The 23712-nt window shown below is 41.9% G+C and overlaps 1 protein-coding gene across 1 annotated transcript in view; it reads right to left on the reverse strand.

The window, feature by feature from the left end:
* LOC145390999 (uncharacterized) overlaps positions 1–23712 on the reverse strand; it is an 83533-nt gene that overhangs the window by 18893 nt on the left and 40928 nt on the right. Inside the window, exons 4-6 of the mRNA XM_080265730.1 lie at positions 20809–21017; positions 4183–4318; positions 987–1120 (exon numbers count right to left, since the gene is read on the reverse strand). Coding sequence (XP_080121856.1) covers positions 987–1120; positions 4183–4318; positions 20809–21017 — 479 coding nt within the window. The remainder of the gene's footprint in view (positions 1–986; positions 1121–4182; positions 4319–20808; positions 21018–23712) is intronic.

Below are 23712 nucleotides of genomic sequence, written 5' to 3' on the forward strand. Positions count from 1 at the left end.
ACTTGTGTAAGGAGGCTGTCTTTTTCAAGTAAGATAGCTCGTGGTTTACTATACAGTATATCTTCTACCTTAACTGACCCAGATTTTCATTTTATGGTTTACTTCGCGCAGCTGAATGCCAGAAAAAGACAATGCGACTGTTCTACATCTTTTCCATAACACTTAATTGTACCTATCATCATATACTAGTGTTAGTTTGGTTTTGCATCTGAGCATTCAAGAGATAGCAAAGTTAGGCTAATTTAAAGTGAAAACATTATAGACAAAGGGAAAAGAGGAGAGATGCAAAAATCAAGTAGCTAATGAAAAAGAGGATTTACAATAACAGGATGGTGAAACACAGGAAGGGGCAGTGAAACAAAAAGCGATATAATCAGTGACATAGTAAGTAAGGGTCACAAACAATAAACGGAGATAAAACATTGTGATAGTAAGCAAGGGCCAGACACATATAACAGAAATAAACACTGTGATAGTAAGCAAGGGCCGGAAACATAAAACGGAGATAAACACTGCGACAGCAAGCAAGGGCCACAGACAAAAAGTGAGGTAAACAATGGGATAATAAGCAAGGATTACATACTGGTCATCCTTTGGTGCGCAATGAGCTGCCTAATGATGGTCATGATTTTTCAGAGAGAGACACAGACTAAGAAAGATAGTGAAACTAAGACAAAGTAAAACAGTAAAACCATGAGTAGTGAGTGTGATACTTTTGGAATCACACATACCAGTCGTCTTTTAATATGCCAAGACAGGGATGATGGTGGTTGTGATGATTCAAAGCCAGGTAGAAAGAACGAGAGAGATATGGAATGTAATACAGTGAGACAGAATTTGAACCCCACATACAGGCCGTCCATTGATGGTCACTGGTGAGAGTATTCATGTGCTCTTGGTGATGAGAACATGACAGCAGGAAATAGGACGATAAAGATAGTGAGACGATCAGACATAAGGTGAGACAGTAAATAGGCCCCACTTACCGGTCGTCCATTGATGTGCCATGAGAGTGTTGACAGTGGTCGTGACGGTCCAGATGTACACACAAGGTCCACAGTGTCGTTGACGTGGTACTTCCTTAGCCCACCCGTGATCACTGGACCCTCTCGCGGTGGCTCTATGGGAAGAGGAGGGCATCTTACCACCTTGTTGCATGTGAACTGTAAGCTTCGTAACATCTTTTCTCAGCGGATTATTATCTCCGCCAAAGAAGTAGGGAGGAGGTTATGTATTCACCCCTGTTTGTGTTTCGTTTTTCTGTTCACAAGATATTTAAAGAATTATCGGTGGATTTCAATGATATTTTGTGGATATGTTGGACATTGGCCGAGGAATACTTGTGGTGATCTGAGTTCAACTTCCAGTTCAGGACTATTTTTTTATGTTGTTGCGCACAATATATCTCAAAAAATTATTGCTGAACTTCAATGAAGTTTTGTGAATGTATTGATTCTCGGTCAAGGATGAGTTGATTTTATTTCTGCAGTAATCTTAGTTGTCTGGCACATGCTTTGGTGGAGGTATGTGCTCTCTGAGCGCCGTCTACTTGCCGTTCCTGTTACATTTTTGTATTCTCTTTCATTTGATTTATATATTTTTTGTATCAACGTACCTTGCCTCAGCCAAGAATATGTGAATAAAAAGGTGTGATATGATGGGCTAATCGCTGAAGAAGTGTTACGAAGCCTCGTATACCACTTAATGTACGGCTGTATAGTCCGTACTCTCGTCGGGTAAGGAATCTCCCAAACACCTTTTTATTACAAGTTTGTTTCTGCAATGGGCACCTAAATATGTACTTGTATGTATGAGAGGAGAAAATTTTGAGTTATCTGAGAGGGTCCTGTGGTGGCGTTAGGTGGAGATAGACTGACAAAAGGGAAATTTGGAACCATCGTGGTGTTGATGTGGATGTATTGGAAAATGTTCGAGATCCCCTGATGCGACTGGTCCATGTGAAGAGAATGGAGAAAGAGAGACTGACTAGAAGAGTGTACGTGAGTAAGGTGGAGGGGGAGAGGAGGGAGAAGGAGACCGAGGTTACGGTAGAGGGATGGAGTGGAGAAGAATATGCGTACAGGTGAAGCGAGTACTAGAGAAAAAGCAGTGTGGTGACAGATCTCGATGGGAATGGAGACAAGTAGCAACTATTCTTTGGCGCTTTATTTTGCATCTTACACCCACATTTCTCCTCTGTGTTATGCATACTGGTATCTAGTATTGACAAAATTTGTATCAATAACAGGAGAGCATTACTAAGGTATGATCAACTTTGCAATATACGCCACAGAAAATACGGGTTATGCAGACTTCGAAGAGCAGCTAGAAATACAACCCATGGGCCTGTATTTTCGTCGGATAAGAAAGATTTTAGGTACCTCTTCCTTACCAAATTATTTTTTTATATGATATTTTATTACATTCTAGTTTGGTATTCATGCAGTCAATGTAAATAAAGAAATAAGATATGAATAGAGTGCGATAGAATAACAAGCTGTAATATGGACAATAAATTGCTAAAGAAGTGTTTATCCAGACTCTTAAGCTAAATACCACCTTTAAATTAACACCATTTGGAGAATGTATTTTTTTTTTCTACTCTTCAAGTCGCCACTACACATCTTTACTTGTTATATTGCAGCGAAGAGATAAATGAAGGATATATCTAACCCGTCGAGGTTAAAAGTCTCTAAACTAAATAAACTCATTTTGAAATAGCAAGACCTAATAAGCAAGCTTGTTCATTGATCACATGATCTGCGTTGCGCCATGAATCCGTTAATAGAGATTTGAAAAAAATGGTGAGGTAAGCCGAAGGATGGAGGTATTGGACTGGAAAGACGGTGGACGGTTGGTTAGAGGCAGAAAAGTCTACCTTGTGAAAGTGAATGTTGTTTTAGTGGTCTGTATGCAGTAAAGGTTTACTTGAATCTTGTTTCCCACACCAAGATCAAGATGTGCGCATTTTGTTCTCCTCTGCTTTGCAGATAAAAATATGTCATCGTAATGAGGAATCGACCCATTCCCAGAAAAGAAGAAACGGAATAAATTTGTTTGGTTAAGACTGTAAAGGCTTACTTGGATGAAGTCGTGTTAGACTGGCTTGGGTATTGCATGGAGTATCGTCAACAAATAAATACTGACTTGCAGGAATAGTGTGGGATCTAACTTTACCCTATTCTTCCAGGTTAAAGGATACATTTAGAATTTGTATGACGTGAATATTTGTTGTGGTGGAGCAAAGCTTTCACGTTGCAGCCATCGTATCCTGGTTATACAAATGTCCCTCAGCACTCTCCATATCCCCACGAAAAGAGGATGGTGGACTGCAGGTAATGGGCAACTTTAGCCTGTAATATACTGAGTTCATGTTCAGGTTAGCTTGGGATCAGATTTAAAAAAGTGATAACCTAATTTGTCTGAGAATTTGGGTCAAATAAACTACTAGGTAATAACTTTCTTTAATAATAATTAGCATATTTCCTTTATAATCACCATCAAAAACACCTTCCCTTAACACGTTCTTCAATCTTTTCATTCATCTATACTACCACTTACTTCCTCCGCACCTCCCTCACATCTTCCCCATCCCCTCCCTACCTCCCCCACATCATCTTCGTCCCCTCCCATCTCTTCCACCTACCCAAGAAGAAGAAAACAGCCCTTTTTACAATCTCACTCCCCTCACACTCAGCCACACACCATCCCCTTTATTCCCAGTCAAGTTCTTCAGTCTCTCAACTTCCACTCTCATCCACCACTTTCTCTAATCCTTGACCTCCTTCTGCATCCCTACTCATCCACAGGGCCCATGTCGATGTCTGTATTGCAGTGGACATTACTTCCATTCCCCTACTTTCTCATGCTTCATAAGTGCATTCACCCAGTCCCCCGCGTACTATTACCCTATCCTCCACTCACATCCACCCCATACCATAACTTACCATTCTCTCTCTCTCTCTCTCTCTCTCTCTCTCTCTCTCTCTCTCTCTCTCTCCACACACATACACACTCCTATTCCATATTCTCTTAATAATCCTATCCACCCACCTCCTCACACACATACACCTATTTCTACGCGTCCTGAGCTCCCATCCTTCAACCAGCATATTCCTTTTCCTACCCTTCCCCCACGCACCCTCATCCAATCCCTCACACCTCCCTCACACCGCCACTCACCCACAACCAGCAGACTGCCCTTGCCGGTCACCGTGTTGAAGTCAGGGCCTTCAGCAGACACCTCACAACGGTACTGGCCTGAGGAGTTGAATGACACGCTACGAAGCACCACGCGAGTTGGGATGGACACACTTCGCTGGAGGAGTGGAAGAAAGAGGTTTATAACTAACACCTGTCGACAACATAAGAGTACATAAGGTTGCAATTAACCCGCAGAGTTCAGTGTAACACTTTCAGGAATCATAGCAGTTGGTATAGACACATTTCGATGCGGGAATCAAAAAAAAAAAAAAAAAAAAAAATTAACACTCCCAGGCTCCGTTACTCGATCTAAACCAATGAAAATAGACAAAGAAGAAGATATAACAAGTCGGTAGGCGATGATGGCCAGCGTTAAGAAAAAAAGGAATGAAATGCAAGTCCTATATTAACCCTGAAGCCTTTATATGTTAAAGCTAAACATATTCCTCTTGTGTTAACTGAATTACATTATAATTCTCCAGCCTTGAGAGGGTAAGGAAGGAATGTGATTTCTCCCAGACCATTCTTAATCAGTATCGTCAGATTAAAATATTTCCCTTGTGCTGAGCAAAATAATAGATTTGACCAAACTAAGAAAAAAAAGTGATAATGTGGACAGTAAGATAAATAAAGGTTTAGATGATTCACTACTGGTATAATGGAATAGTTATGGATTAGCTGAAATACTTTAGATTCATGAAGACTCTCTCTCTCTCTCTCTCTCTCTCTCTCTCTCTCTCTCTCTCTCTCTCTCTCTCCTTATACATGTACGTAAGGGCAACAATAAAAATCGAGGTATCTTTCCCCTCCTGTATTGATGTGAGGGGTTCGTTTGAATAGGATTATGTTCTAGCATCAATACACGAGCAGTACTGGTCATATACACACACATAGAGAGAGAGAGAGAGAGAGAGAGAGAGAGAGAGAGAGAGAGAGAGAGAGAGAGAATTAATCAGAGAGGTCCCTAGTATTTGATAAAGCCAATATATCATAGGAGTGGTTACGTTTTTCTTGGTTATTTTGAGAGTGAAGCTCCCTGTGTTAGTTAATAAGGCACTAGGACGTTACTCGTGAGAGAGAGAGAGAGAGAGAGAGAGAGAGAGAGAGAGAGAGAGAGAGAGAGACAGACAGACAGACAGACAGACAGACAGACAGACAGAGACCTAGAAGAGAGAGGACATAAGAAGGACAATACAGAAAACCAGTGAAAATAGGAATAGGAAAGGATGAGAAAATAAAGAAAATGGGGAAATGTACTTATGAGGGAATTCAGAAATAATGAGAAAAGTTTAGTATAAAGGGAATAAAACTTAAGGGAGAAAAATATGAAAAAGAAAAGGTGAGAGGCCAGGATAAGTAATCGATATAGGAAAAAACGGAAAAATATATGGATAGATTCTGAGTTGACTGTATGGAAAAATGCTGAGAGAGAGAGAGAGAGAGAGAGAGAGAGAGAGAGAGAGAGAGCAACAACCAGGATCATGGGAGAACCAATGAAGTAAGAGAAAGGGAGCAATCATCATCATCATCATCATTATCTTTCCCACATACATCCAGACATACTGTACCACCTCTCTTCTTCATAATGTTGTATAATGCCTAACTGAAATCCTGTTATATAATGGCTGATTGTGTAGCATCGGCAGTCCGTTCCACACCATTTGTCTCTGTACTGTACTAATTTCGTCACGACGTGGAAGGATATAAATATATTAGGAAAGGAGAGACGTATTTGCCAAGAAAGTGTGTGTGTGTGTGTGTGTGTGTGTGTGTGTGTGTGTGTGTGTGTGTGTGTGTGTGTGTGTGTGTTACGAGTTACTTCCAGTGTGAGATTAATGTGTATATAAATTGTGAATACACATAAGTAAGATGTTGCAAACGACATATTTTTAATGCGTTTTTCTGTTTAGCAATATACTGTGATCGTTACCCTGAACACACACAGATACACAGACACACACACACACACACACACACACACGTTTACGTATATATATATATATATATATATATATATATATATATATATATATATATATATATATATATATATATATATATATATATATATATATATATATATATATATATATATATATATATATATATATATATATATATATATATATATATATATATATAACCACAGGAGATATGAAACTAGCGACACTGAGTACCTTCGTATATTAGATCTTCAGTCAGTGTGATACAGTGACGTAGAGGGTAGAGGTGTTCTATACACACCCGTAGCAGAGAGTGGCACACAGAACAAAGGATGACCTGAATTAAGACTGAGCGATACACAGAACAATAGGCGCCTGACATTCTACCTTAGGGATGCACCTGGCATGAGGGTTAAATACCAGTGATGTGGAATCGCAACTTAGATCCGGGGTCGGGGTCGGTTCCTGAAAAAGTACAGTAACAGCATGCCGGTTCCGAAACTGGTTCCGGAACCGGTTCCTAAACAGGGGAAAGTCAGGTAGGCATATACAATAACAGGATATTTTGTTCTGCCAAATAATTTTTTTCTTAATAAATTAAGATAAAGTACGTAAAAGTTGAAAACACCGAAAAAAAAGAAGAAAAATAGCAAGCAGCAGCAACAGTCCTGTTCAACCAGTGGCTAGAGGGGAACTGGCTCAACCTTGTGCTGTATGGTGGATTGTGGAGATGAGCAGGATGATTCACATTCACGTATGATACACGTCTAGGACAAGACTAGGAGGGTATCATCATATGTGGTCGACTCCGTCATTCTACTCATCTTTAATGCTTCGTCAGCTGATTGATGTGTGATGAGAGAGAGAGAGAGAGAAAGAGAGAGAGAGAGAGAGAGTAATATTGCACTGGTGTTCTATTTCGAGTTGACGAAACATTTTTAGTTTTTAACTTTTTGTGGCTGCTCCACAGTAATGTAAAACAATAATGATAGTCGCAACCGGAACGGCCAAAAATCTACCGATTCCGGTTCCGGGTTCAGGGTCGGGCTCAGTTCCAAATCACTGGTAAATACAGCGGCTTTACTTTTGCACACTCGCATCAGGGAGTGGCCCACAGAACAAAGGATGGCCTGATTTATAAATGAGCGATGCGCAGAACAATAGGTACCTGACTTTTTTCCTTAGGGATGCACCTGACAAGAGGGGGTAAAGACTACGGCTTAACATAACCAAATATATATATATATATATATATATATATATATATATATATATATATATATATATATATATATATATATATATATGGTTATGTTAAGCCACATGAATTCATGCGTTGTTTACAAAATCTCGTGTAAAAACTGTAACAAATTTTACATAGGACAATCTGGAAAAGATTTGGAAATTAGGATCTCACAACATAAATACAGTGTAAGGACAGCTTAACAGAGTTGTGGTTTATTTCAGTACAAAGCACCCAGTGGTCACCATACTGACTGGGTAGGCTCTAAGTTTCTAGGAAGATCAAAAAACTTTGATGGAAGAAATGTAATAGAATCTTGCCTAATTTCTGGCACAAATGAAAAGAATGTAAACATGAGCTATTGTTATTATATGTGTGATATATACTTAACTGAAAAAGTTTTAAAGCAGTACCCCACAGACTAATAACTGACTGTATCTTTGTCTTCTCCTGGTAATACAGTCACATCTGTGCGGGACACACCTATCATTAATCCTCTGTGTTCTTAAGCTTAGCCGCAGTGTTTATCCCCTGTTGTCAGGTGCATCCTTAAGGAAAAAAGTCAGGTACCTATTGTTCTGTGTATCGCTCATTTTGAATTCAGGTCGTCCTTTGTTGTTTGCCAGTCCTTGCTGCAGGTGGGCATAAGTTAAGCAGCAGTATTAACCCCTTTTTTCAGGTGCATCCATGTGGTAAAAAGTCAGGTGTCTGTTGTTCTGTGTATCGCTCAGTCTAAATTCATGTCATCCCTTTTTATGTGTGCCACTCCCTGCTGCGTAGGTGTCTTCTGACACCTACACATTTATGTATCTGTATCACTCTGAAGATATAATACACAGAAATAGTTACTCTAGCTACTTTCATTTCTCCTGTGGTTATTTTCCATACATGTCTTCACAGTGAAGTTTATATATATATATATATATATATATATATATATATATATATATATATATATATATATATATATATATATATATATATATATATATAACCCTTGACGCTGATGCCTTCACACACACACACACACACACACACACACACACACACACAAGCAATGTTGTCACGCAACCTCATTAATTTATGCATAAAAGCTACCCTTTATTATGGACACACACACACACACACACACACACACACACACACACACACACATACACACACAGAGTTTTATCAAGTATTACAGATGGGGACCTGGTTGTGTGATCGTTAGTTGCGTGTCGTGTTCTGGATGACCGGAACATAGTAAAAATAGATTTCCTGCCATATTAAGTCTCGTGAAGTCGATAGGCATTAATTCCACACTTACTTCTCCCCCTTTTCTACCAGTTCAACCAGTACGGTCAAGGACGTGGATATAAATTCGACTGCGGGCTGTTGTGTACTGAGGGACGGTAGAGCCTCAGCTACTTGATTATTTGCCTCAGTTACCCTTGTGCCTTAGAGTTTATGTTGGCCCGCTCCACGCTGTCTTTCTTGTTGGCAGAGTTTTCTTTCTATCTTGTATTCATTCTTGTATTCTTTCGTGTTTAACCCCTAAAAGATGGGCATCAGAATGTTTTGACATACGCTTAGGACGGGCATGATCGGCGGGTGAGATATGGTGGTGGTGGTGGGGGGGGGGTTGCAGGATGGTGGTGGGGGTGGTGGGGGTGGAGGTGGGTGGGTTGTGTGGTGGTGCAGGGGGGACTGGGTGGTCTGAGGAGTGGGGGTGGGTGTTAGGGGTAGGATGGGGGCGGAGGGGTGGGCGTGGGGGGTAGGACGGGAATGGGGGTGGGGGTGGGGGTAGGATGGGGGTGTGGGGGTGATGGGTGTGGGTTGGAAGTGGGGAATGGGGAGGGGGTGGGGGGTGGTTAGGGTATCGGGACGGTGGTGGGGGTTGGAGGGGTCAGGAGGTTTGGAGAGTGTGGAGGGTTTGGGGGATGGGGTTGTGGGGGGTGTGGGGGTGGAGGGGTGGTTGAGGGTAGGGGTTGGGAGTAATGGGGGTAGGTGGTGGGCAATAGGGGGTGGGGGATAGAGGGTGGAGGGCGGTGGGAGGGGGTGGTGGGGGACTGGGGGCTTGGTTGGGGGATGGCAGGTTGTGGGGGGTGTGGGGAGTGAGGGAGGTGTCGTCGGGGTGGGGAGGGTGTGCGTGGGGGTAGGGTGAGGGTTAGGGGTGGTAGGGGGTACTGGGGGGGAAGGGGGCGGTGGCGGGAGTTGGGGGCTTGGGGGGGTTGGTGGTGAGGGGGTGAGGGGTGGTGGGGGGGCCGGAGGGGGAGTCGGGGTGGGGGGTGAGGTTGGGGTGGGTCGGTAGTGGTGTGTGGGTATGATGGTAAGGGGGTGGGGTGGGTGGGGTAGGGGTGGGGGGCGTGAACACATATGCGGTCACCAGTCTTTTTGACCCTGGTACCCTCGGACAGCCTATGCGGACACACGTCTTTTAGGGGTTATGGCAGGCACTTCAACCTTTAAGAAATAACTGATTTCAGCAAAACATGGGCACAATGACCAACTTATGACCTAGTTGTGTCTGCAAGGTTTTTCATTGCGAAACAACAACTTGTTCCCTAGCAATGGCCAAAAAACTGCTCTTTCATATTTTTCTTCTTGTTTAATGGTGGCAGGCACTTCTACCCTTCAGAATTTTACCGATTCCGACAAAACATGGACACAATGACCAGAGGTTGACCTAGTTCTATTAGCAAGGGTTTGGCTGCTAGGCAACGAGCAGTTCCCTAGCAACTGCCGAAAAACAGCTTTTTTGCACTTTTCACGGTATGAACTGTAGCAGCATTGCTAATGGGTGTGGGAAGCTCTAACTTCTTTTCGCATAATCTTGAGGACATTCCCTATTAGTAGTGTGCCATTCATTTTTCCCCTCTCTTTTCTAGTTTTTAAGTGGCAACCCAGCGAAGATTGCCCTCAGCATTCCTAGTTGTCTTGTTTAATTAAGACAGGCACTTCTACCCTTGAGAATTAAGTGTTTCCAGCGAAACATGAACACAAAGACCAGCCTATGACATAGTTGTGTCCGTAAAGTTTCGGTTGCTAGGCATCTACCTGTTGTCTAGCAATGGCCTGCTTAACTCCTCCATGGCTGTGGGTCCAAAAATTGTCGGGACCCAATAGCCAGCACTGGCACCATTTTATTGAAATCTCGAAAACTGATTTTCTTTCTAACCAAACTGAAGAGAAATGTCTGGCGAACCTGGCAATGCAATTTTTATCTTCCTAAACCCATTCTGTGCTTTGCAATGAGGCGCGAAATATTTTGCATAATGAATGCGATGTAATCACTTGTATGTAACCACTTGTAAACCAGTAGTCAGCTTGTATGTAACCACTTGTAAACCAGTAGTATGTAAGTGTGTCCTAAGTAGGGTGTACGTGACTTAATTCCATACCTAAGGTCTGGTCTAGGTCAGATTCTGGCTACAGTCATTTTTCAGAGAGAGAGAGATAGGAGCGGTCCAGCTTGCAGGCCAGAGACTAGGGTGGTGTGGTGGAGGCAAGACCTGTGCCGTTCTTGTGTAAATATAAATCCAAAATATAGCCCAGGACTTTGGATTTGCCTACAGTCAACGAGTGGGGAACTAATAAGTGGTGGATAGTGAATGGTATAAACATCACTTCACGTTTTCTGTGGGCAGTAGCTGTGCAGTTGCCTCCTTGCCTATGGTACCCTACCTTCCACGATGACAGCCTGTTCCTGCACCCCAGCCTCCAGCCTTTCTAAACGATTTTTGGTGCGGTTCAGCTACGGGGATACCTTCAACCCACACCAACCCCCACCTGCCACCACGCTGCCACAATCCCAGTGAGTCCTCCACCACTAACCTGCTACTACTAGCTGCCTGAACTGCCAGTCCTGTATAACCAACCATTACGTTACCACACTTCAATGGCTTGGTGATTTAACCCCTCACATCCCCAACTGCTCCCACTACAGTGAGCCACCACACCCGTTGCCATCCCCAGTGATTCACTGCCACCTCACCACCAAGCCACCCTGACGAAGGAGGGAGTATGGCCCATCACAGTGCTCTGTGTCACAGTTTTCCTCTCCTGTCAGCTTCCCCGTCATGCCTGGTGCATGAGTCTCCCAGCTACATCACCGTCTACTCCGCCCAATCAATGCCTTCCACAGGAGGAGGTGTTTGCCACCACAAGCTATGCTAGTCTGCCATTGAAAGAACACTCGTTTTCTACCTACAGTAGAAATATTATTCTCTGACGTGAATATTCATACATTGTCTTATATCATCTAACCATTCCACTGGATTCTATAGAGATTGTGACTATGTTATTCATTTAATCTTGTTCATTACATTACATTCTTCATTCTTTATTTTTCGTTTACTCATTCCTACATCGTTCTATTTTCTCCAAGTTACCTTCAGGTTTCGCTGTACATAACTCATTTACTCCCATTCTCATTCATTGTATATAAACCATATTTCTTCATATACTACTCATTGTTTATCGTTCATAGTAGTATTTTCATTCATTCATTTATTTATTTAGTTTCTTTCACCCTCTATTAATGAACATTTTTAACCCCTTAACCACAGGGCGTCACTTTTGTGATTCTGTGTTATTTTGAATTCGCCTGGGCTTTCTAGTGGTGGCTTGTATCATCTATCAGTACTGCCAATGTCCAACACTAGTCAGCACTCCTAATCTCATCTGTACTCCCATCCATTGTTGACAGTTTAGCCATTTCTCCCCGTTCTTGACTCCCCTCCCTACCTCCGCTCCATTACCCTCTCCTCTCGCCTGCCCGGCCGTGCTACGCTAAGTAAATCTTCCCTGGAATTTTCCACTGATTTCATCCATTGAAATAAGCCCTATGCCCTATTCCTATACCAAATATTATATACAAGAAAGAAATAAGGTAAGTGATAGTGCCATACACCTGGAATTGGCTAATTATCACCTGACAAAACCTCGCATGCACTCGTTCACTAATTTTCGCTGTTTATTTCCCCTTGAAATATGCCGTATAATCTATTCTCGTAATAAAAATATATATAAGAAAGGAAGGGAGAAGCCTAAGTGATATTTACATTCACCTGGAATTACCTAATTTATTATGTATTGTCTAGATTTCCTGCCAATCATTTCATAGTGTATATATTAGCAGCTGTCACCCCGCTGACATTGGCAGCATTGCACTCCCCCTAGGCAGGCCACCACACTGTATTCAGTTTACTGTCGTCTTTCAAGGTGAAAGCATGTCGGATTCGCGCCTGCCCAATTCCGCCGCTTTTTAGCCCCATGCAAAGGGCCCTGTGACCTCTACCCCCTACTAAACCTCGTGTGGAAAGAGGTAAAGGGCTAAGTGACTGCTGTGGAATGTGAACTGGCTAATTTGTCAATGAAAATGATAGACAGTGACTACGATCTATCTGGTGAGTAAAACAGTGCAAGTGGAAATGTAAATAATGTGTAAATAATGTGTAAACAGCAAGTGAAAGCAATTAATGTAAATATAAGTGAACAGTGGAAAATAGTTTTATAAGTTACTGGAAGTGACTGCATAACACAGTGTAAATAAAAGAGAAATGTAAATAATGTAAATAAAACAGAGAATGTAAATAGAAATGTAAATGAGCAGTAATATAAGAATACGAGTATATATACTAGGAGTAATGAAAGTGAAAGTTTCACTCTAGCATGTTTGAATACTATGAGTTATGAAAGCGAAAATGAACGTGACAAATTCACTCTCAACGCTAGTATACAGGACGAGAAAGTGAATGCTACGTATTTTACTGAAAGAGGAATTGAATGCCTACAGTGATAATAAACTACTATTACTGAATGAAACTTATGGATAAAGACTGTAGATATATATAAGTGTTATATAGTAATAGAAATATAAACTGTGAGTGTTTTTATGAACAGTAAATGACAACACCAGCGGCGAACGATCGCAAGTGGGAAGGTCATACGTGCTCGTAATTTTAATTGCTTTCACAGTGTTTTTTTTTTTTTTGGGGAGTATGGATCCCAAACTATTTGAGAATCATAGAATAGTGTTTCTAGTGATAATATCAGGCTGTGGTAGTCATATTACGGGTTGTCGGGAAGTGTAAAGTGGAGACTTCGTTACCCAACTTCAGAGGTCTCCACAAGTCCTACGGTACTCGACGAAGGCTCAATAAACATCCCAGGAGAAAGCTGAAGGTATGTCCCATATGCATATATAATTATAATATTCTAGGGCTAATAACTGATTTTTGGCAAATATTTTTAGAGAGTCTGTCGGAACGCGAATATGTCCGCGAGACACGCAAGTCAGGCAAAAACAACCCTGCGGTTTAGGGGTTAAGAAAGTAGATCTCTCTCCAAATGAATATGACAATGAACATGATGATAATGTAAGTGACGATGGCATAACGTGCCTCCATGGTGGAAATCGTACTCTAAATCTCAAACAACTCCTTTGACTACTGCAGCTGTCACTGCTACTACTCCTACCACATCTACTACCACTTATACAAATCCTACAACCGATGTAGAAAATCCAGGTAATCTGACATCAGATATTCTAATTTCATCTTCCCCAACTGATTTTCCAGAACATCAACCTTCACCACTGCCTCTCTTTACCTTCTACAACTACACCACCACAACCCCAACACCCACCACTGCCATTACAACAGCCTCTTTCCACAAACCATTTCAACTTCGTATAGTGACAACTCCCACACCTTTGTCACCTCAACTTCACGTCGCGATGGCAATTCATGTCCTGTCCCCCCAGTCAAGTTTCCTAGATGATGTTAACTGCCCAGAATTCACTGCTGAGGATTCTTCTGTTTCTATTTATGACTTCCTCCATGAAGCCGAAACAGACATCACAAACAGGCAGTACAACAACGAATCAGTGAAGATTTCTTATCTTAACTCCTACGCACTGGTTGACTTGTATAACCATCACGATTTTGGGTGCAGAGCAACGTCGGCTGCCGTGCATAGCTGCAAGCATCTTCCCACCACCCTTTGAACTTTAATTTATATTTACTCATTGACGGGACCACCTGGAGATATGGGGAGACTTTCATCTGAAAGAAGAAGAGTTGTTGAGTCTTACGTATCTTTGATGTTTTCTCTAGCTGTTAAAGTTTGGCAGATATTAGAGTTTGAAGTAAGGGTATTTTTTCAGAAATCAGGAAATCCCCCTCAGGGAAGAGTGTGTGACATTGGAAAACCTCTTGTGTGTAATAGTTAAAGGCAGATTAGATCAAGGCAAAACACGCATGGGTGCTGGGTGGTGATCAGGGTACTTTGACAACTGTATCACATTTGCTGATTTTTGCAAGAAGTTAATTAAATTTTGTTGTGCTCATTCAAAAGAGGGTTCTCTCATTGCCTTCCCTACACTCTTAAAAAAACATGCATGAAGACATACTCATACCACCCGAAGAAGGCCAATCTGTATGAGGCAGCCGTGGTAGTGAATGCAACCATTTCTGAGATAAGCCGGCCATTGAGACAAACCCCTTGGGTCACTAGTATCAGTGGAAACAAGATAATCAAATTAAAAGACTTCGGTCATTTGATGGGATACCTTAGGTATCTAAATTGGTTAATTCCCAAACAGTTGGAAACAGTCCAACAAATCGGGTTTCAGGCAGGAGATGAGTTGCTAGAGGTTTCAAAGGAGATAGACGAATGATTAAGTTCACACATCACTCGTTAAGTGAGTCCTCACATCATACCAACTCACTACAAATGCCCCTACAAGGGCTGTTCCAACTACTAAAGTCTCAACTGATTTTTCACGTTCATGTCCAACTACCAGACGTCCCACTAACAATGCTCATTCTCCCTCGTGACGCCGATCACCTGCTAATACCAGTGACCAGTCAGGTGCTCGTCAGGCAAAGCAGTCTGATCAGTCACCTATGCGTTATGGCCAACCGTCCTCAATTGTATGGTGGCATTGTGGTTTTCCTGGTCACTGTGAATCGAGCTCTTCTTGCAAACATGGATGTAATCGTTAAGAGCCGCGTTGGCGTACGTCTCCGAGATTGCATTGTCCTTAATGCAAGTATCATAAAGACTCCATCAATAATACTACAGAGGAATGTTGTTACCTTGCACGTCGTCGGTCGGGGGAAAAGCAGTACAACATTCAAATCAACTTAACATAACAGTCACCCAGCACCACGCACTACCCCTCAGTACCCTTCGTGTATTAGATTATTTAGAGATAGTTGTGCGTAGAAACTGCAGTCAGGTAGATGTCTCACTTTTTATGGATTCAGGTTCTGCCGTCAGCTTACTATCTGAAGAGGCGTTAGCGAGAATTCAATGTAACAGATGGAAATGTGTTAGCTTCCTTGAGCCTACGGATCGAAATCTGTGCATGGCAGATGCATCGTATTTAGACATTAAAGGCAAAACTCAGCTTCAGATTTCTCTGCACGATTCAGCAGACCCATTCTTTGCTGAATTCTGTGTTACACCCTGGATTAGCTGTCCTGCAGACAGTCTAATAGATGTTCAACCCGTGGCAGACTAACATATCAATGTGTTACCAGCACGAGGGGGCGTTACTACTCGAGGTTTGTTTATGCCAGGTATCACAGACCCAGTTTCCCATCCATCAGTTGATACAACTACTGTCTACCCAACCAATTCGTCATTCCCTGGCATGCCTGATTCCTTGTACTCATCAGATTCTCACCCTGATTCTAACATAATCCCAGTGAGGCATCCTGTGGCACTGAGCCATCACTGAACTAGTCATTACCTACCTCATGCCATTAGATGATCCCATTCAGTCCTCAGTGACCAACCGAACGGTGGTAAATCAGTGCACGGTTTAACCCCCGGTGTAAATAGTAAAGTCGCTCTGAGGATTGTTGGGTCACCTAGCAGTGTCATACTATTTCTCAACCTTAGACCTATTAAAAATTTTAGGTTTACGAGTCTGCAATGTGCTCGGTTTTAGATGATGGCTTATGCTATTTGTACCTAGCCAGCAATAAACTGCATTCTGGGACACAGATTGATTTTTTGCTATACCCAGCAGCCGTGCATGTGTGCCAAGACTTCCCACTCTCTGTCGCAGATGTGTGCTCAGCTGTTCACTCTACTGACAATACCACCCGATCTAATCTTCTGATTTTGAATCTCATTTGAAACGGGGTTACTATCCTGAGTACAGAAGTCAATTGGTTGATCTTTTGCAAGACTGTCGTGAAGTTGTAGCCCTGCCCAGTGAGAACATGGGCAAAACTAATCTAGTAAAGTACTCCATTACATTGCAGCCTGATGCTCAACCAGTATACGTCTCTGGCTATCGTTTACCTCATAGTCATCATCAAAAGGCTGATCGTTTCATTCAGGAAATGTTGGGATCCGACATTATCAAACACTATGACAGCACGTGGAACAGTTCGTTCTTTCTCGTTCCAAAGAAAGGTGGTGAGCTACGGCCAGTCATAGACTACCGTGGCGTGTGTAAATATATATCTGCAATATAGCCCAGGACTTTGGATTTGCCTACGGTCAACAAGTGGGGAGCTAACAGCCAACCCTTTGGTGGAAATTAAGGAGAGGAGTGAAAAACATTGCATTAAGAAAAATCCATATTTTCACCCCTCACAAGATTTCAATGGTTGTGAAATGGTTTGAAATGACAAGATATGTTTATTACGATTAGAAAAATATTGTCAAGAAGATTAATTGCTAGTTAAATTGTGCTGGAGAACTACCGACGATTCTTGTATTTTTTTGTTACGTGTCAGAGTTGCCAGTTAGCCTACTGTTTGTGAGCGGAGGTATTTTGTAATGTTATATACAGTAGTTTTTGTTTTGTGCTTTTTTTTTCTCTATCATGTTTATTTATGTGATTGTTTGTTAATTATGTAATTTTATCTCAGTTTCTATAATTAGTAATATAGAATGTTGTGTAATGTGAAAAAACTCTGGATATTTAGGATGTCTCCAAGTTGGTAAATGTGCCCTGTCGAGAGTGTAGTAGAAGTTTTGAGAGTAATGTAAGGCTGTATGAATATGGGGAAGGGGCTAGAGCAGTTTCAGTCGGTATCAGTTCAGTCTGAGTGTAGTTCAGTGTCAGTGCAATGAAGATTGTATGGCTCTGTTACTTGTGAAAATTGTGAAGCTTTGTTGACAAGCATTAAGTGTAATTACAGTTAGTGAAGACTGTATAGCTCCGGTATTTGTGAAAATAGTGAAGTTGACAAGCATTACGTGTAATTACTTGAAGAATAAAGACAATCAACTTTAGAAGCCAATATTTATTTACAACGTCTGTACTGATCTTGTGTGCTGTACACCGAAAGGTTGACCATAGGAAGAAAAACTCACTGGGCAACGTCCTTCATATATATATATATATATATATATATATATATATATATATATATATATATATATATATATATATATATATATATTCGAGTCACAGTTTTTTTATTTTTATTGTGTTTATGCAAGTATCGAGTTATTTCTGTTGCCTAGGTTGTTTAGTTTGTGCCCAAAGAGAGGCGAGAAATGATATTTTTAGACTCAAACCAGATGGTCATCCATTGTGTGTACAGGTTGAACTGCAGTGGCTTGTTTGATAGAGCTAATATAACGTGTGGCAATAATCTGAACAGTATCTCATTGCACTTTACCCTTACCGCCCCCTCTCTATCTCTCTCTCTCTCTCTCGTTTGTCGGAGTCAGCACCTCCACACATGATTCTTCTGTTTCAAAGTCTTGCCCAATCCAGCTTTTTACTTTCACTGGCTCTCTCTGCATTGTTCCTGGCTGTTGATTTCTCTCTCTCTCTCTCTCTCTCTCTCTCTCTCTCTCTCTCTCTCTCTCTCTCTCTCTTTCCAGTGGGTGTCGGAGTCTGAGCGCGTTAGGGCATTCACCACAATTTTTCTCTTGGTCAGGGTAACTCCATTAGTGTATTGCTATTAACACAGAGAATTTTGTGCTGGTCAGTGAGTCCTAGAATTATGAATTGTAAGTATTGTGTAGGCGAACCCCTCCCCCCCAAAAAAAAAGTTGTCTCATATTTGAAGAAGCCTACATTCACCCCGTCTGAGAAAGCGGGATCTTATGCAAAAAGAATAACATACTGTACTGAAGGTGAATTAAATATATACAGAGTATGATGCACGAGCAATTCACTCTGCCCTTAATGTAATGCAGCGCTCAACACTAGAAAACTTTTAATTCATGAGCATTGCGCTCACAACACACTCATTTTATGCACGTCATTCTCGCAGCAAATTCTGCACTTAATGTAATGCAGTTCCTCACACTCACGCAGCTCTTACTCACAGCTCTGGATGTTCTCACTCTTTTCCCCCATCCCAGTGCAGCCGCTTAAACCAAGACACACCTACTCACCTCATGTACCTCACTCTCACGAACAATTTTCCAGCTCATGTTCGGTCGTCGTTAATTCTATCCTTAGAGAGGCTTTAAATTTTAAACGATATTATGAAATCCAGAAACTCTGAATGAAGAATCCATAGTTACTGGTTCTATACTGTACCTAGATTTTGTAATATAGTTCCCTAAATATGTTCATTCAGACCAATATATGAAATCACAGCGCTGCAGTGTTGCCAAAACGTGAGGCTTGTAAACTCGGAAATGGAGGGACTATACCTGACGCTCACAACACGGACAAAATAATGTTCAATAGACAAACATTTCTCTGGGGAACGCCCCGAACGTCCTGCTGAATTACATAGATCTTAGGAGTCCTTCTCAGTCAGTTATATCCCCTACTTAAGTCTCATTTTTTTTTTTTTTTAATATATGAGTTGGACGCTTGCTTAGTCGCATGTTTTTTTGTCCTCATTTTACATTTCTCTCCTCTCTTTATTATCACAAAAAATGTACGTTAGATAAGAGCTTTAGTATTAATTAACACATTTCATTCTGTCCTTACTATAATCCATCGATGTCCTTACTCTCATGAAAACAAGAACATCAAGAACGGTAGTACGATAACAACAGTGAAAAATTTACAAAATATAAAAACAAAACAAATAGCAAAAAGAATAGTAAAATGGAACCACAGAATGAATACAAACAAATAAATGCAAGAATACCAACAAGAGCAATAACAACAACTGTCATCTCTAAGAAGCACATAAAAAACAGCCACCTTGGTCCTTCTAAAAGCAACAGCGACAACAACAACAACAAGAACAACAACAACAGCAACAACAACAAAACAACAACAACAACAACAATAATAATAATAATAATAATAATAATAATTACCACAATAGCAACGACAACTCACATACATCACCTCTCTCCATCTCACACCCTTCCCTACACGCACTCTCCAGCCTTCATCCAGACCAACTCACTCCTACACTCACACCTACCTACTCCCACACATACATACACCCATTCCTACACCCATTCCCACACATCCAATCCTCCTTTCCCTGTACCCACTCGCTTCTTCTCTTCCATACACCCTTTAACCCCTCGTCTTCACCTAGTCTCCAGTATCACATACCCTCCATCTCCTCCCTGACCCATCATCATCGTCGTCATCTTCATCCAGATACCTTTTTCCATGATGAGATAAGGTAGGGTCCTGAGAGCAAGCAAAACCCCATAGAGGGAGAATCTATCAAAAGTTTGCCTAATTAAATAGGCCACCCTCTTATTGACTCACCAAGCCTCCGGAATCCTTCCACCTCCCTGCAATTAGTACCATCTACTTTTTTTTTTTTTTTATGTCCTACGAGGGGCATTGGCAGTAACAGCCCGTTTCCTGAGGCCCAGCAGTCTCCCTACGTACCCAGCGCATTCACATGTCATCACTTTGCCTCTAACACCCACCATACATGTCGAATGCATGTTACAGCTGTCTCATACGAGATTGTGTATTGGTATTAGCAGGGGTGTAGTTACGTGCCGGCAGCATCTACAGTAGATCAGTCAACTTTAACGACAATGGAATCCTTGTAAACTGTTCCCTGCCCCAGCATGGATTTGAACCAGTTTCCACCGGGACAGCAAATCATCTTTCTATCCATTCAGCCACCACCTCCGACGAGTTTCACACTGCCTGTCAGGTACAATCAATCCGGCGACTATCACGCCTCCATGTAAAAACAGAAAGGGTCTGATGAACTGATTTTGAGAACAGCAACAACAAAAAAACAAGGTCACATGGCACGGCCAACTTAATTACGCATAAATAAAATTGAATAAAATAAAACAATGAAAACCAAGAAATACCACACTTGAGCTCTGCATCTCTAACTTTGCGCTCTGACCTTGACCTTTGGCCGATTGTTCTCAAAACAATATACGAGTATATTACTTATTTCTGTCTGTAACTTAGATTGTCCACAAAGCTTGGTCTGAAGCAAAAAAAAAAAATAATAATAATCTTGAGCTACGCGTAACACACACACACACACTTACGTCCACGGTCACGCCAACCCTCCTGAAGAAGTGGTAAGGCGGCGTATCTCTGGGCACATAGCGATAAAATTCCTCATCGTCTTTAAACCACTTGACGGAGTAGATGGAGGAGGATTCGGGCTCGTAGTCGCAACGTAGCTCGGCAGTCTCCCCTCGTAGCTTGTACGGCGGTATGACGGATTCTCGTAGACGCAGGCCCTCGGTCAACGCTGTGGAAGAAAGAGAAGGGAGACGAGTTAGAGAGAGGGGAATAGAAGAGTGGTAAGAAGATGGGATAGAATTCTAGAAAGAAAAATGTCAAAGAGGAGAAAACAATGGAGAGGATATAGAGATGGCGAGAGAAGGAAAAGGGAAAACAGAGAGGAAAGGAAGAGGAATGGAGGAGGAAAGAAGATGACGAAGAGAGGAGAAGGGGAGACAGAAGGAGGATGGAGGATGGGAAAAAGGTCAGTGGAGAGAGAATAGGAAGAAAGGGAAATTGCTGGAGAGGACTCGGATAGACAGAGATAGATTGGTTGCATGGTGGATATACGGACAGACAAACAGAAAGAGAGAGAGAGAGAGAGAGAGAGAGAGAGAGAGAGAGAGAGTTTATGTGATTATAACTGCACATACGGATACCCAGAATCCAGTGAATACACTAACACACGCAAAGATCAAGCCTTTATATAGACGTCTGAATTATTAGCCTCTTCCGATTTTTTTTTTCTTGATCTAAGTGGTGATATAAAGGCCGTTTGTAAGACCTGACCTTTTCCCAGGAGGGAAAGTAATACCTGTATTTTACCTTGCCCAGTGACAGCCAAGCATGAAAAAGTAAATTTGGCTGTATGATGCGAAGGAAACAAGAAATGTTGTAGTGGCTACATTGGTGTGTGAACTAAATTCGTATTGCAAAACATACATCAAAAGACTTACAGGATTAACTTAATGAAGCCCTTCCCGGAAAGTAGTCTATTTAACTACTGTACCTGTAGGTCTACAATAATTGTAGACACATGGGAAGGCACTGAATAATAATAATAATAATAATAATAATAATAATAATAAGTATATGTGAAGCTACAGAACGCGGTGAAAGTTTTTGGCCTATCAGATGGAGCCAGGATTTCGTGGGCTTGAATGATGAGTGAATGGATGCGTGACCCACTGAACTGGGCAAACTTTGGGTGTCTGGACGCTGTTACTCCTCACCCCACTCTAGGGTGGGAAAGGAGGTCCGGATGATAATAATGATATTAATAATAATAATAATAATAATTATAATTATAATAATAATAATCATCATCATCATCATCATCATCATCATCATCATCATGGTAATGGTACTTTTAGCAGAGGCAGTAGTTGCAGTAGTACAGTTGTAGTAGTAGTAGTAGTAGAGGTGGTGGTGGTGGTGGTAGCCACAAGTGGCGTGTATATGTATGCAACAACATACCTTGCTCTCCTGTTCCTGAACTTAAATCTTCTCAAATCCCTACTCTCTGGCTTCGGCTTTCCTATCATTCCCTGACCAAATGTGTCTGTACTGTTTGCTTACCCGCTAATTCTATTAATTGTGAATGATTTTTTAATTATCTAAATTCTAAGATGGCATACATCCTATCAATTTCTTCCTCCGAAATCTCTGTTCTTGGTGACTCAATGTTCACCACCACCTTTGGCTCTTCTCTCCTTTCACTGATTCACCTGGTGAACAAGACTACATCTTTTCTTTCCTAAACCCCTAAAAGATGGGCATGAGAATGGCGGGACACGCTCAGGACGAGCATAATCGGCGGGTGTGATATGGTGGGGGGTTGGTGGGAGGGCGATGAGGGGGTGGTTGGGGATGGGGGGGTGAGGGTAAGGGTAGTGGAGGGATGCTGGGGGGCACTGGGTGGTGGGGGGAAGGAGTGGTGGGGTGGGGGGAGTTGGTGGGAGGTGGGTGTGATGGTGAGGGGATGTGGTTGGGGTGGGGGAGCGACTCGGCACTGCTGACACCCGTCTTTTTGGCCCTAGTACCCTTGGACATCCCATACGGACACCCGTCTTTTGGGCCCAAGTACCCTTGGACATCATATATGGACACCCGTGTTTTTGGCCCTAGTACCCTTGGACATCATATACGGACACCCATCTTTTGGAGGTTAATGACCTAGAGCAGCTTATACAGCACCCTTCCTGTATTCTTGACTGCCTTGGACACAGTTCCAACATACTTGCTTGTTTTCTTACAACTAATCCTGCTTGTGCTGTTAATCTTTTCTCACGTATGGACTCCACCAATGATATCCTTATCACCTGAACCTGTTTTATCACTCCAGTAAGGCCTATGGACCCTGCCAAAAAATGACAGCTTTGGCATTTTGGAGCCGGGGATTGGGAGGCCCTCAGGCAGTATTTCTTTGATTTTCCATGGAATGCTTATTGCTTCCACAGCCGGAAGTCGTCTGAGCATGCCTCACACATTATAGAGATCATTCACTTGGGCATGGAAGCATACATTCCTTTCTATTATCCTGTGACTAATGCAAAAAAAAAAAGCTTTGGTTTAATCATGCTTGTTTATGCTGTCTACAGCATGGAGGGGACCTTGAAAAGGTACCGGAGACAACCCACCTCTGAATGTCATCTTTTATGTTTCTGCCCGGAATCGTGCTAAGTCTGTCCTTCACTCTGCTAAAAATAATGTTATTCGTACTAAATGCTCTGAATTTTCAAACTCAAATTCTTCCTGTTCATTCTGGCACCTTGCAAAAAACCTTTCCAGCAACTTACTTCATCATCTTACCTTTCTCTTATTCACTCTAATTTTTCTCAGTTGTTTCCTGTCCTGAAAAAACAGAACTATTTGCTCTGACTTTCTCCTCCAACTCCATCTTAGATGAATTCGGTGCGGTTTTTTCATCACTTCCCCTCTCT

This window comes from Coenobita brevimanus, chromosome 16 (assembly GCF_032717465.1).
Source record: "Coenobita brevimanus isolate Jiangsu-jjx chromosome 16, ASM3271746v2, whole genome shotgun sequence".
NCBI lineage: Eukaryota > Metazoa > Arthropoda > Malacostraca > Decapoda > Coenobitidae > Coenobita > Coenobita brevimanus.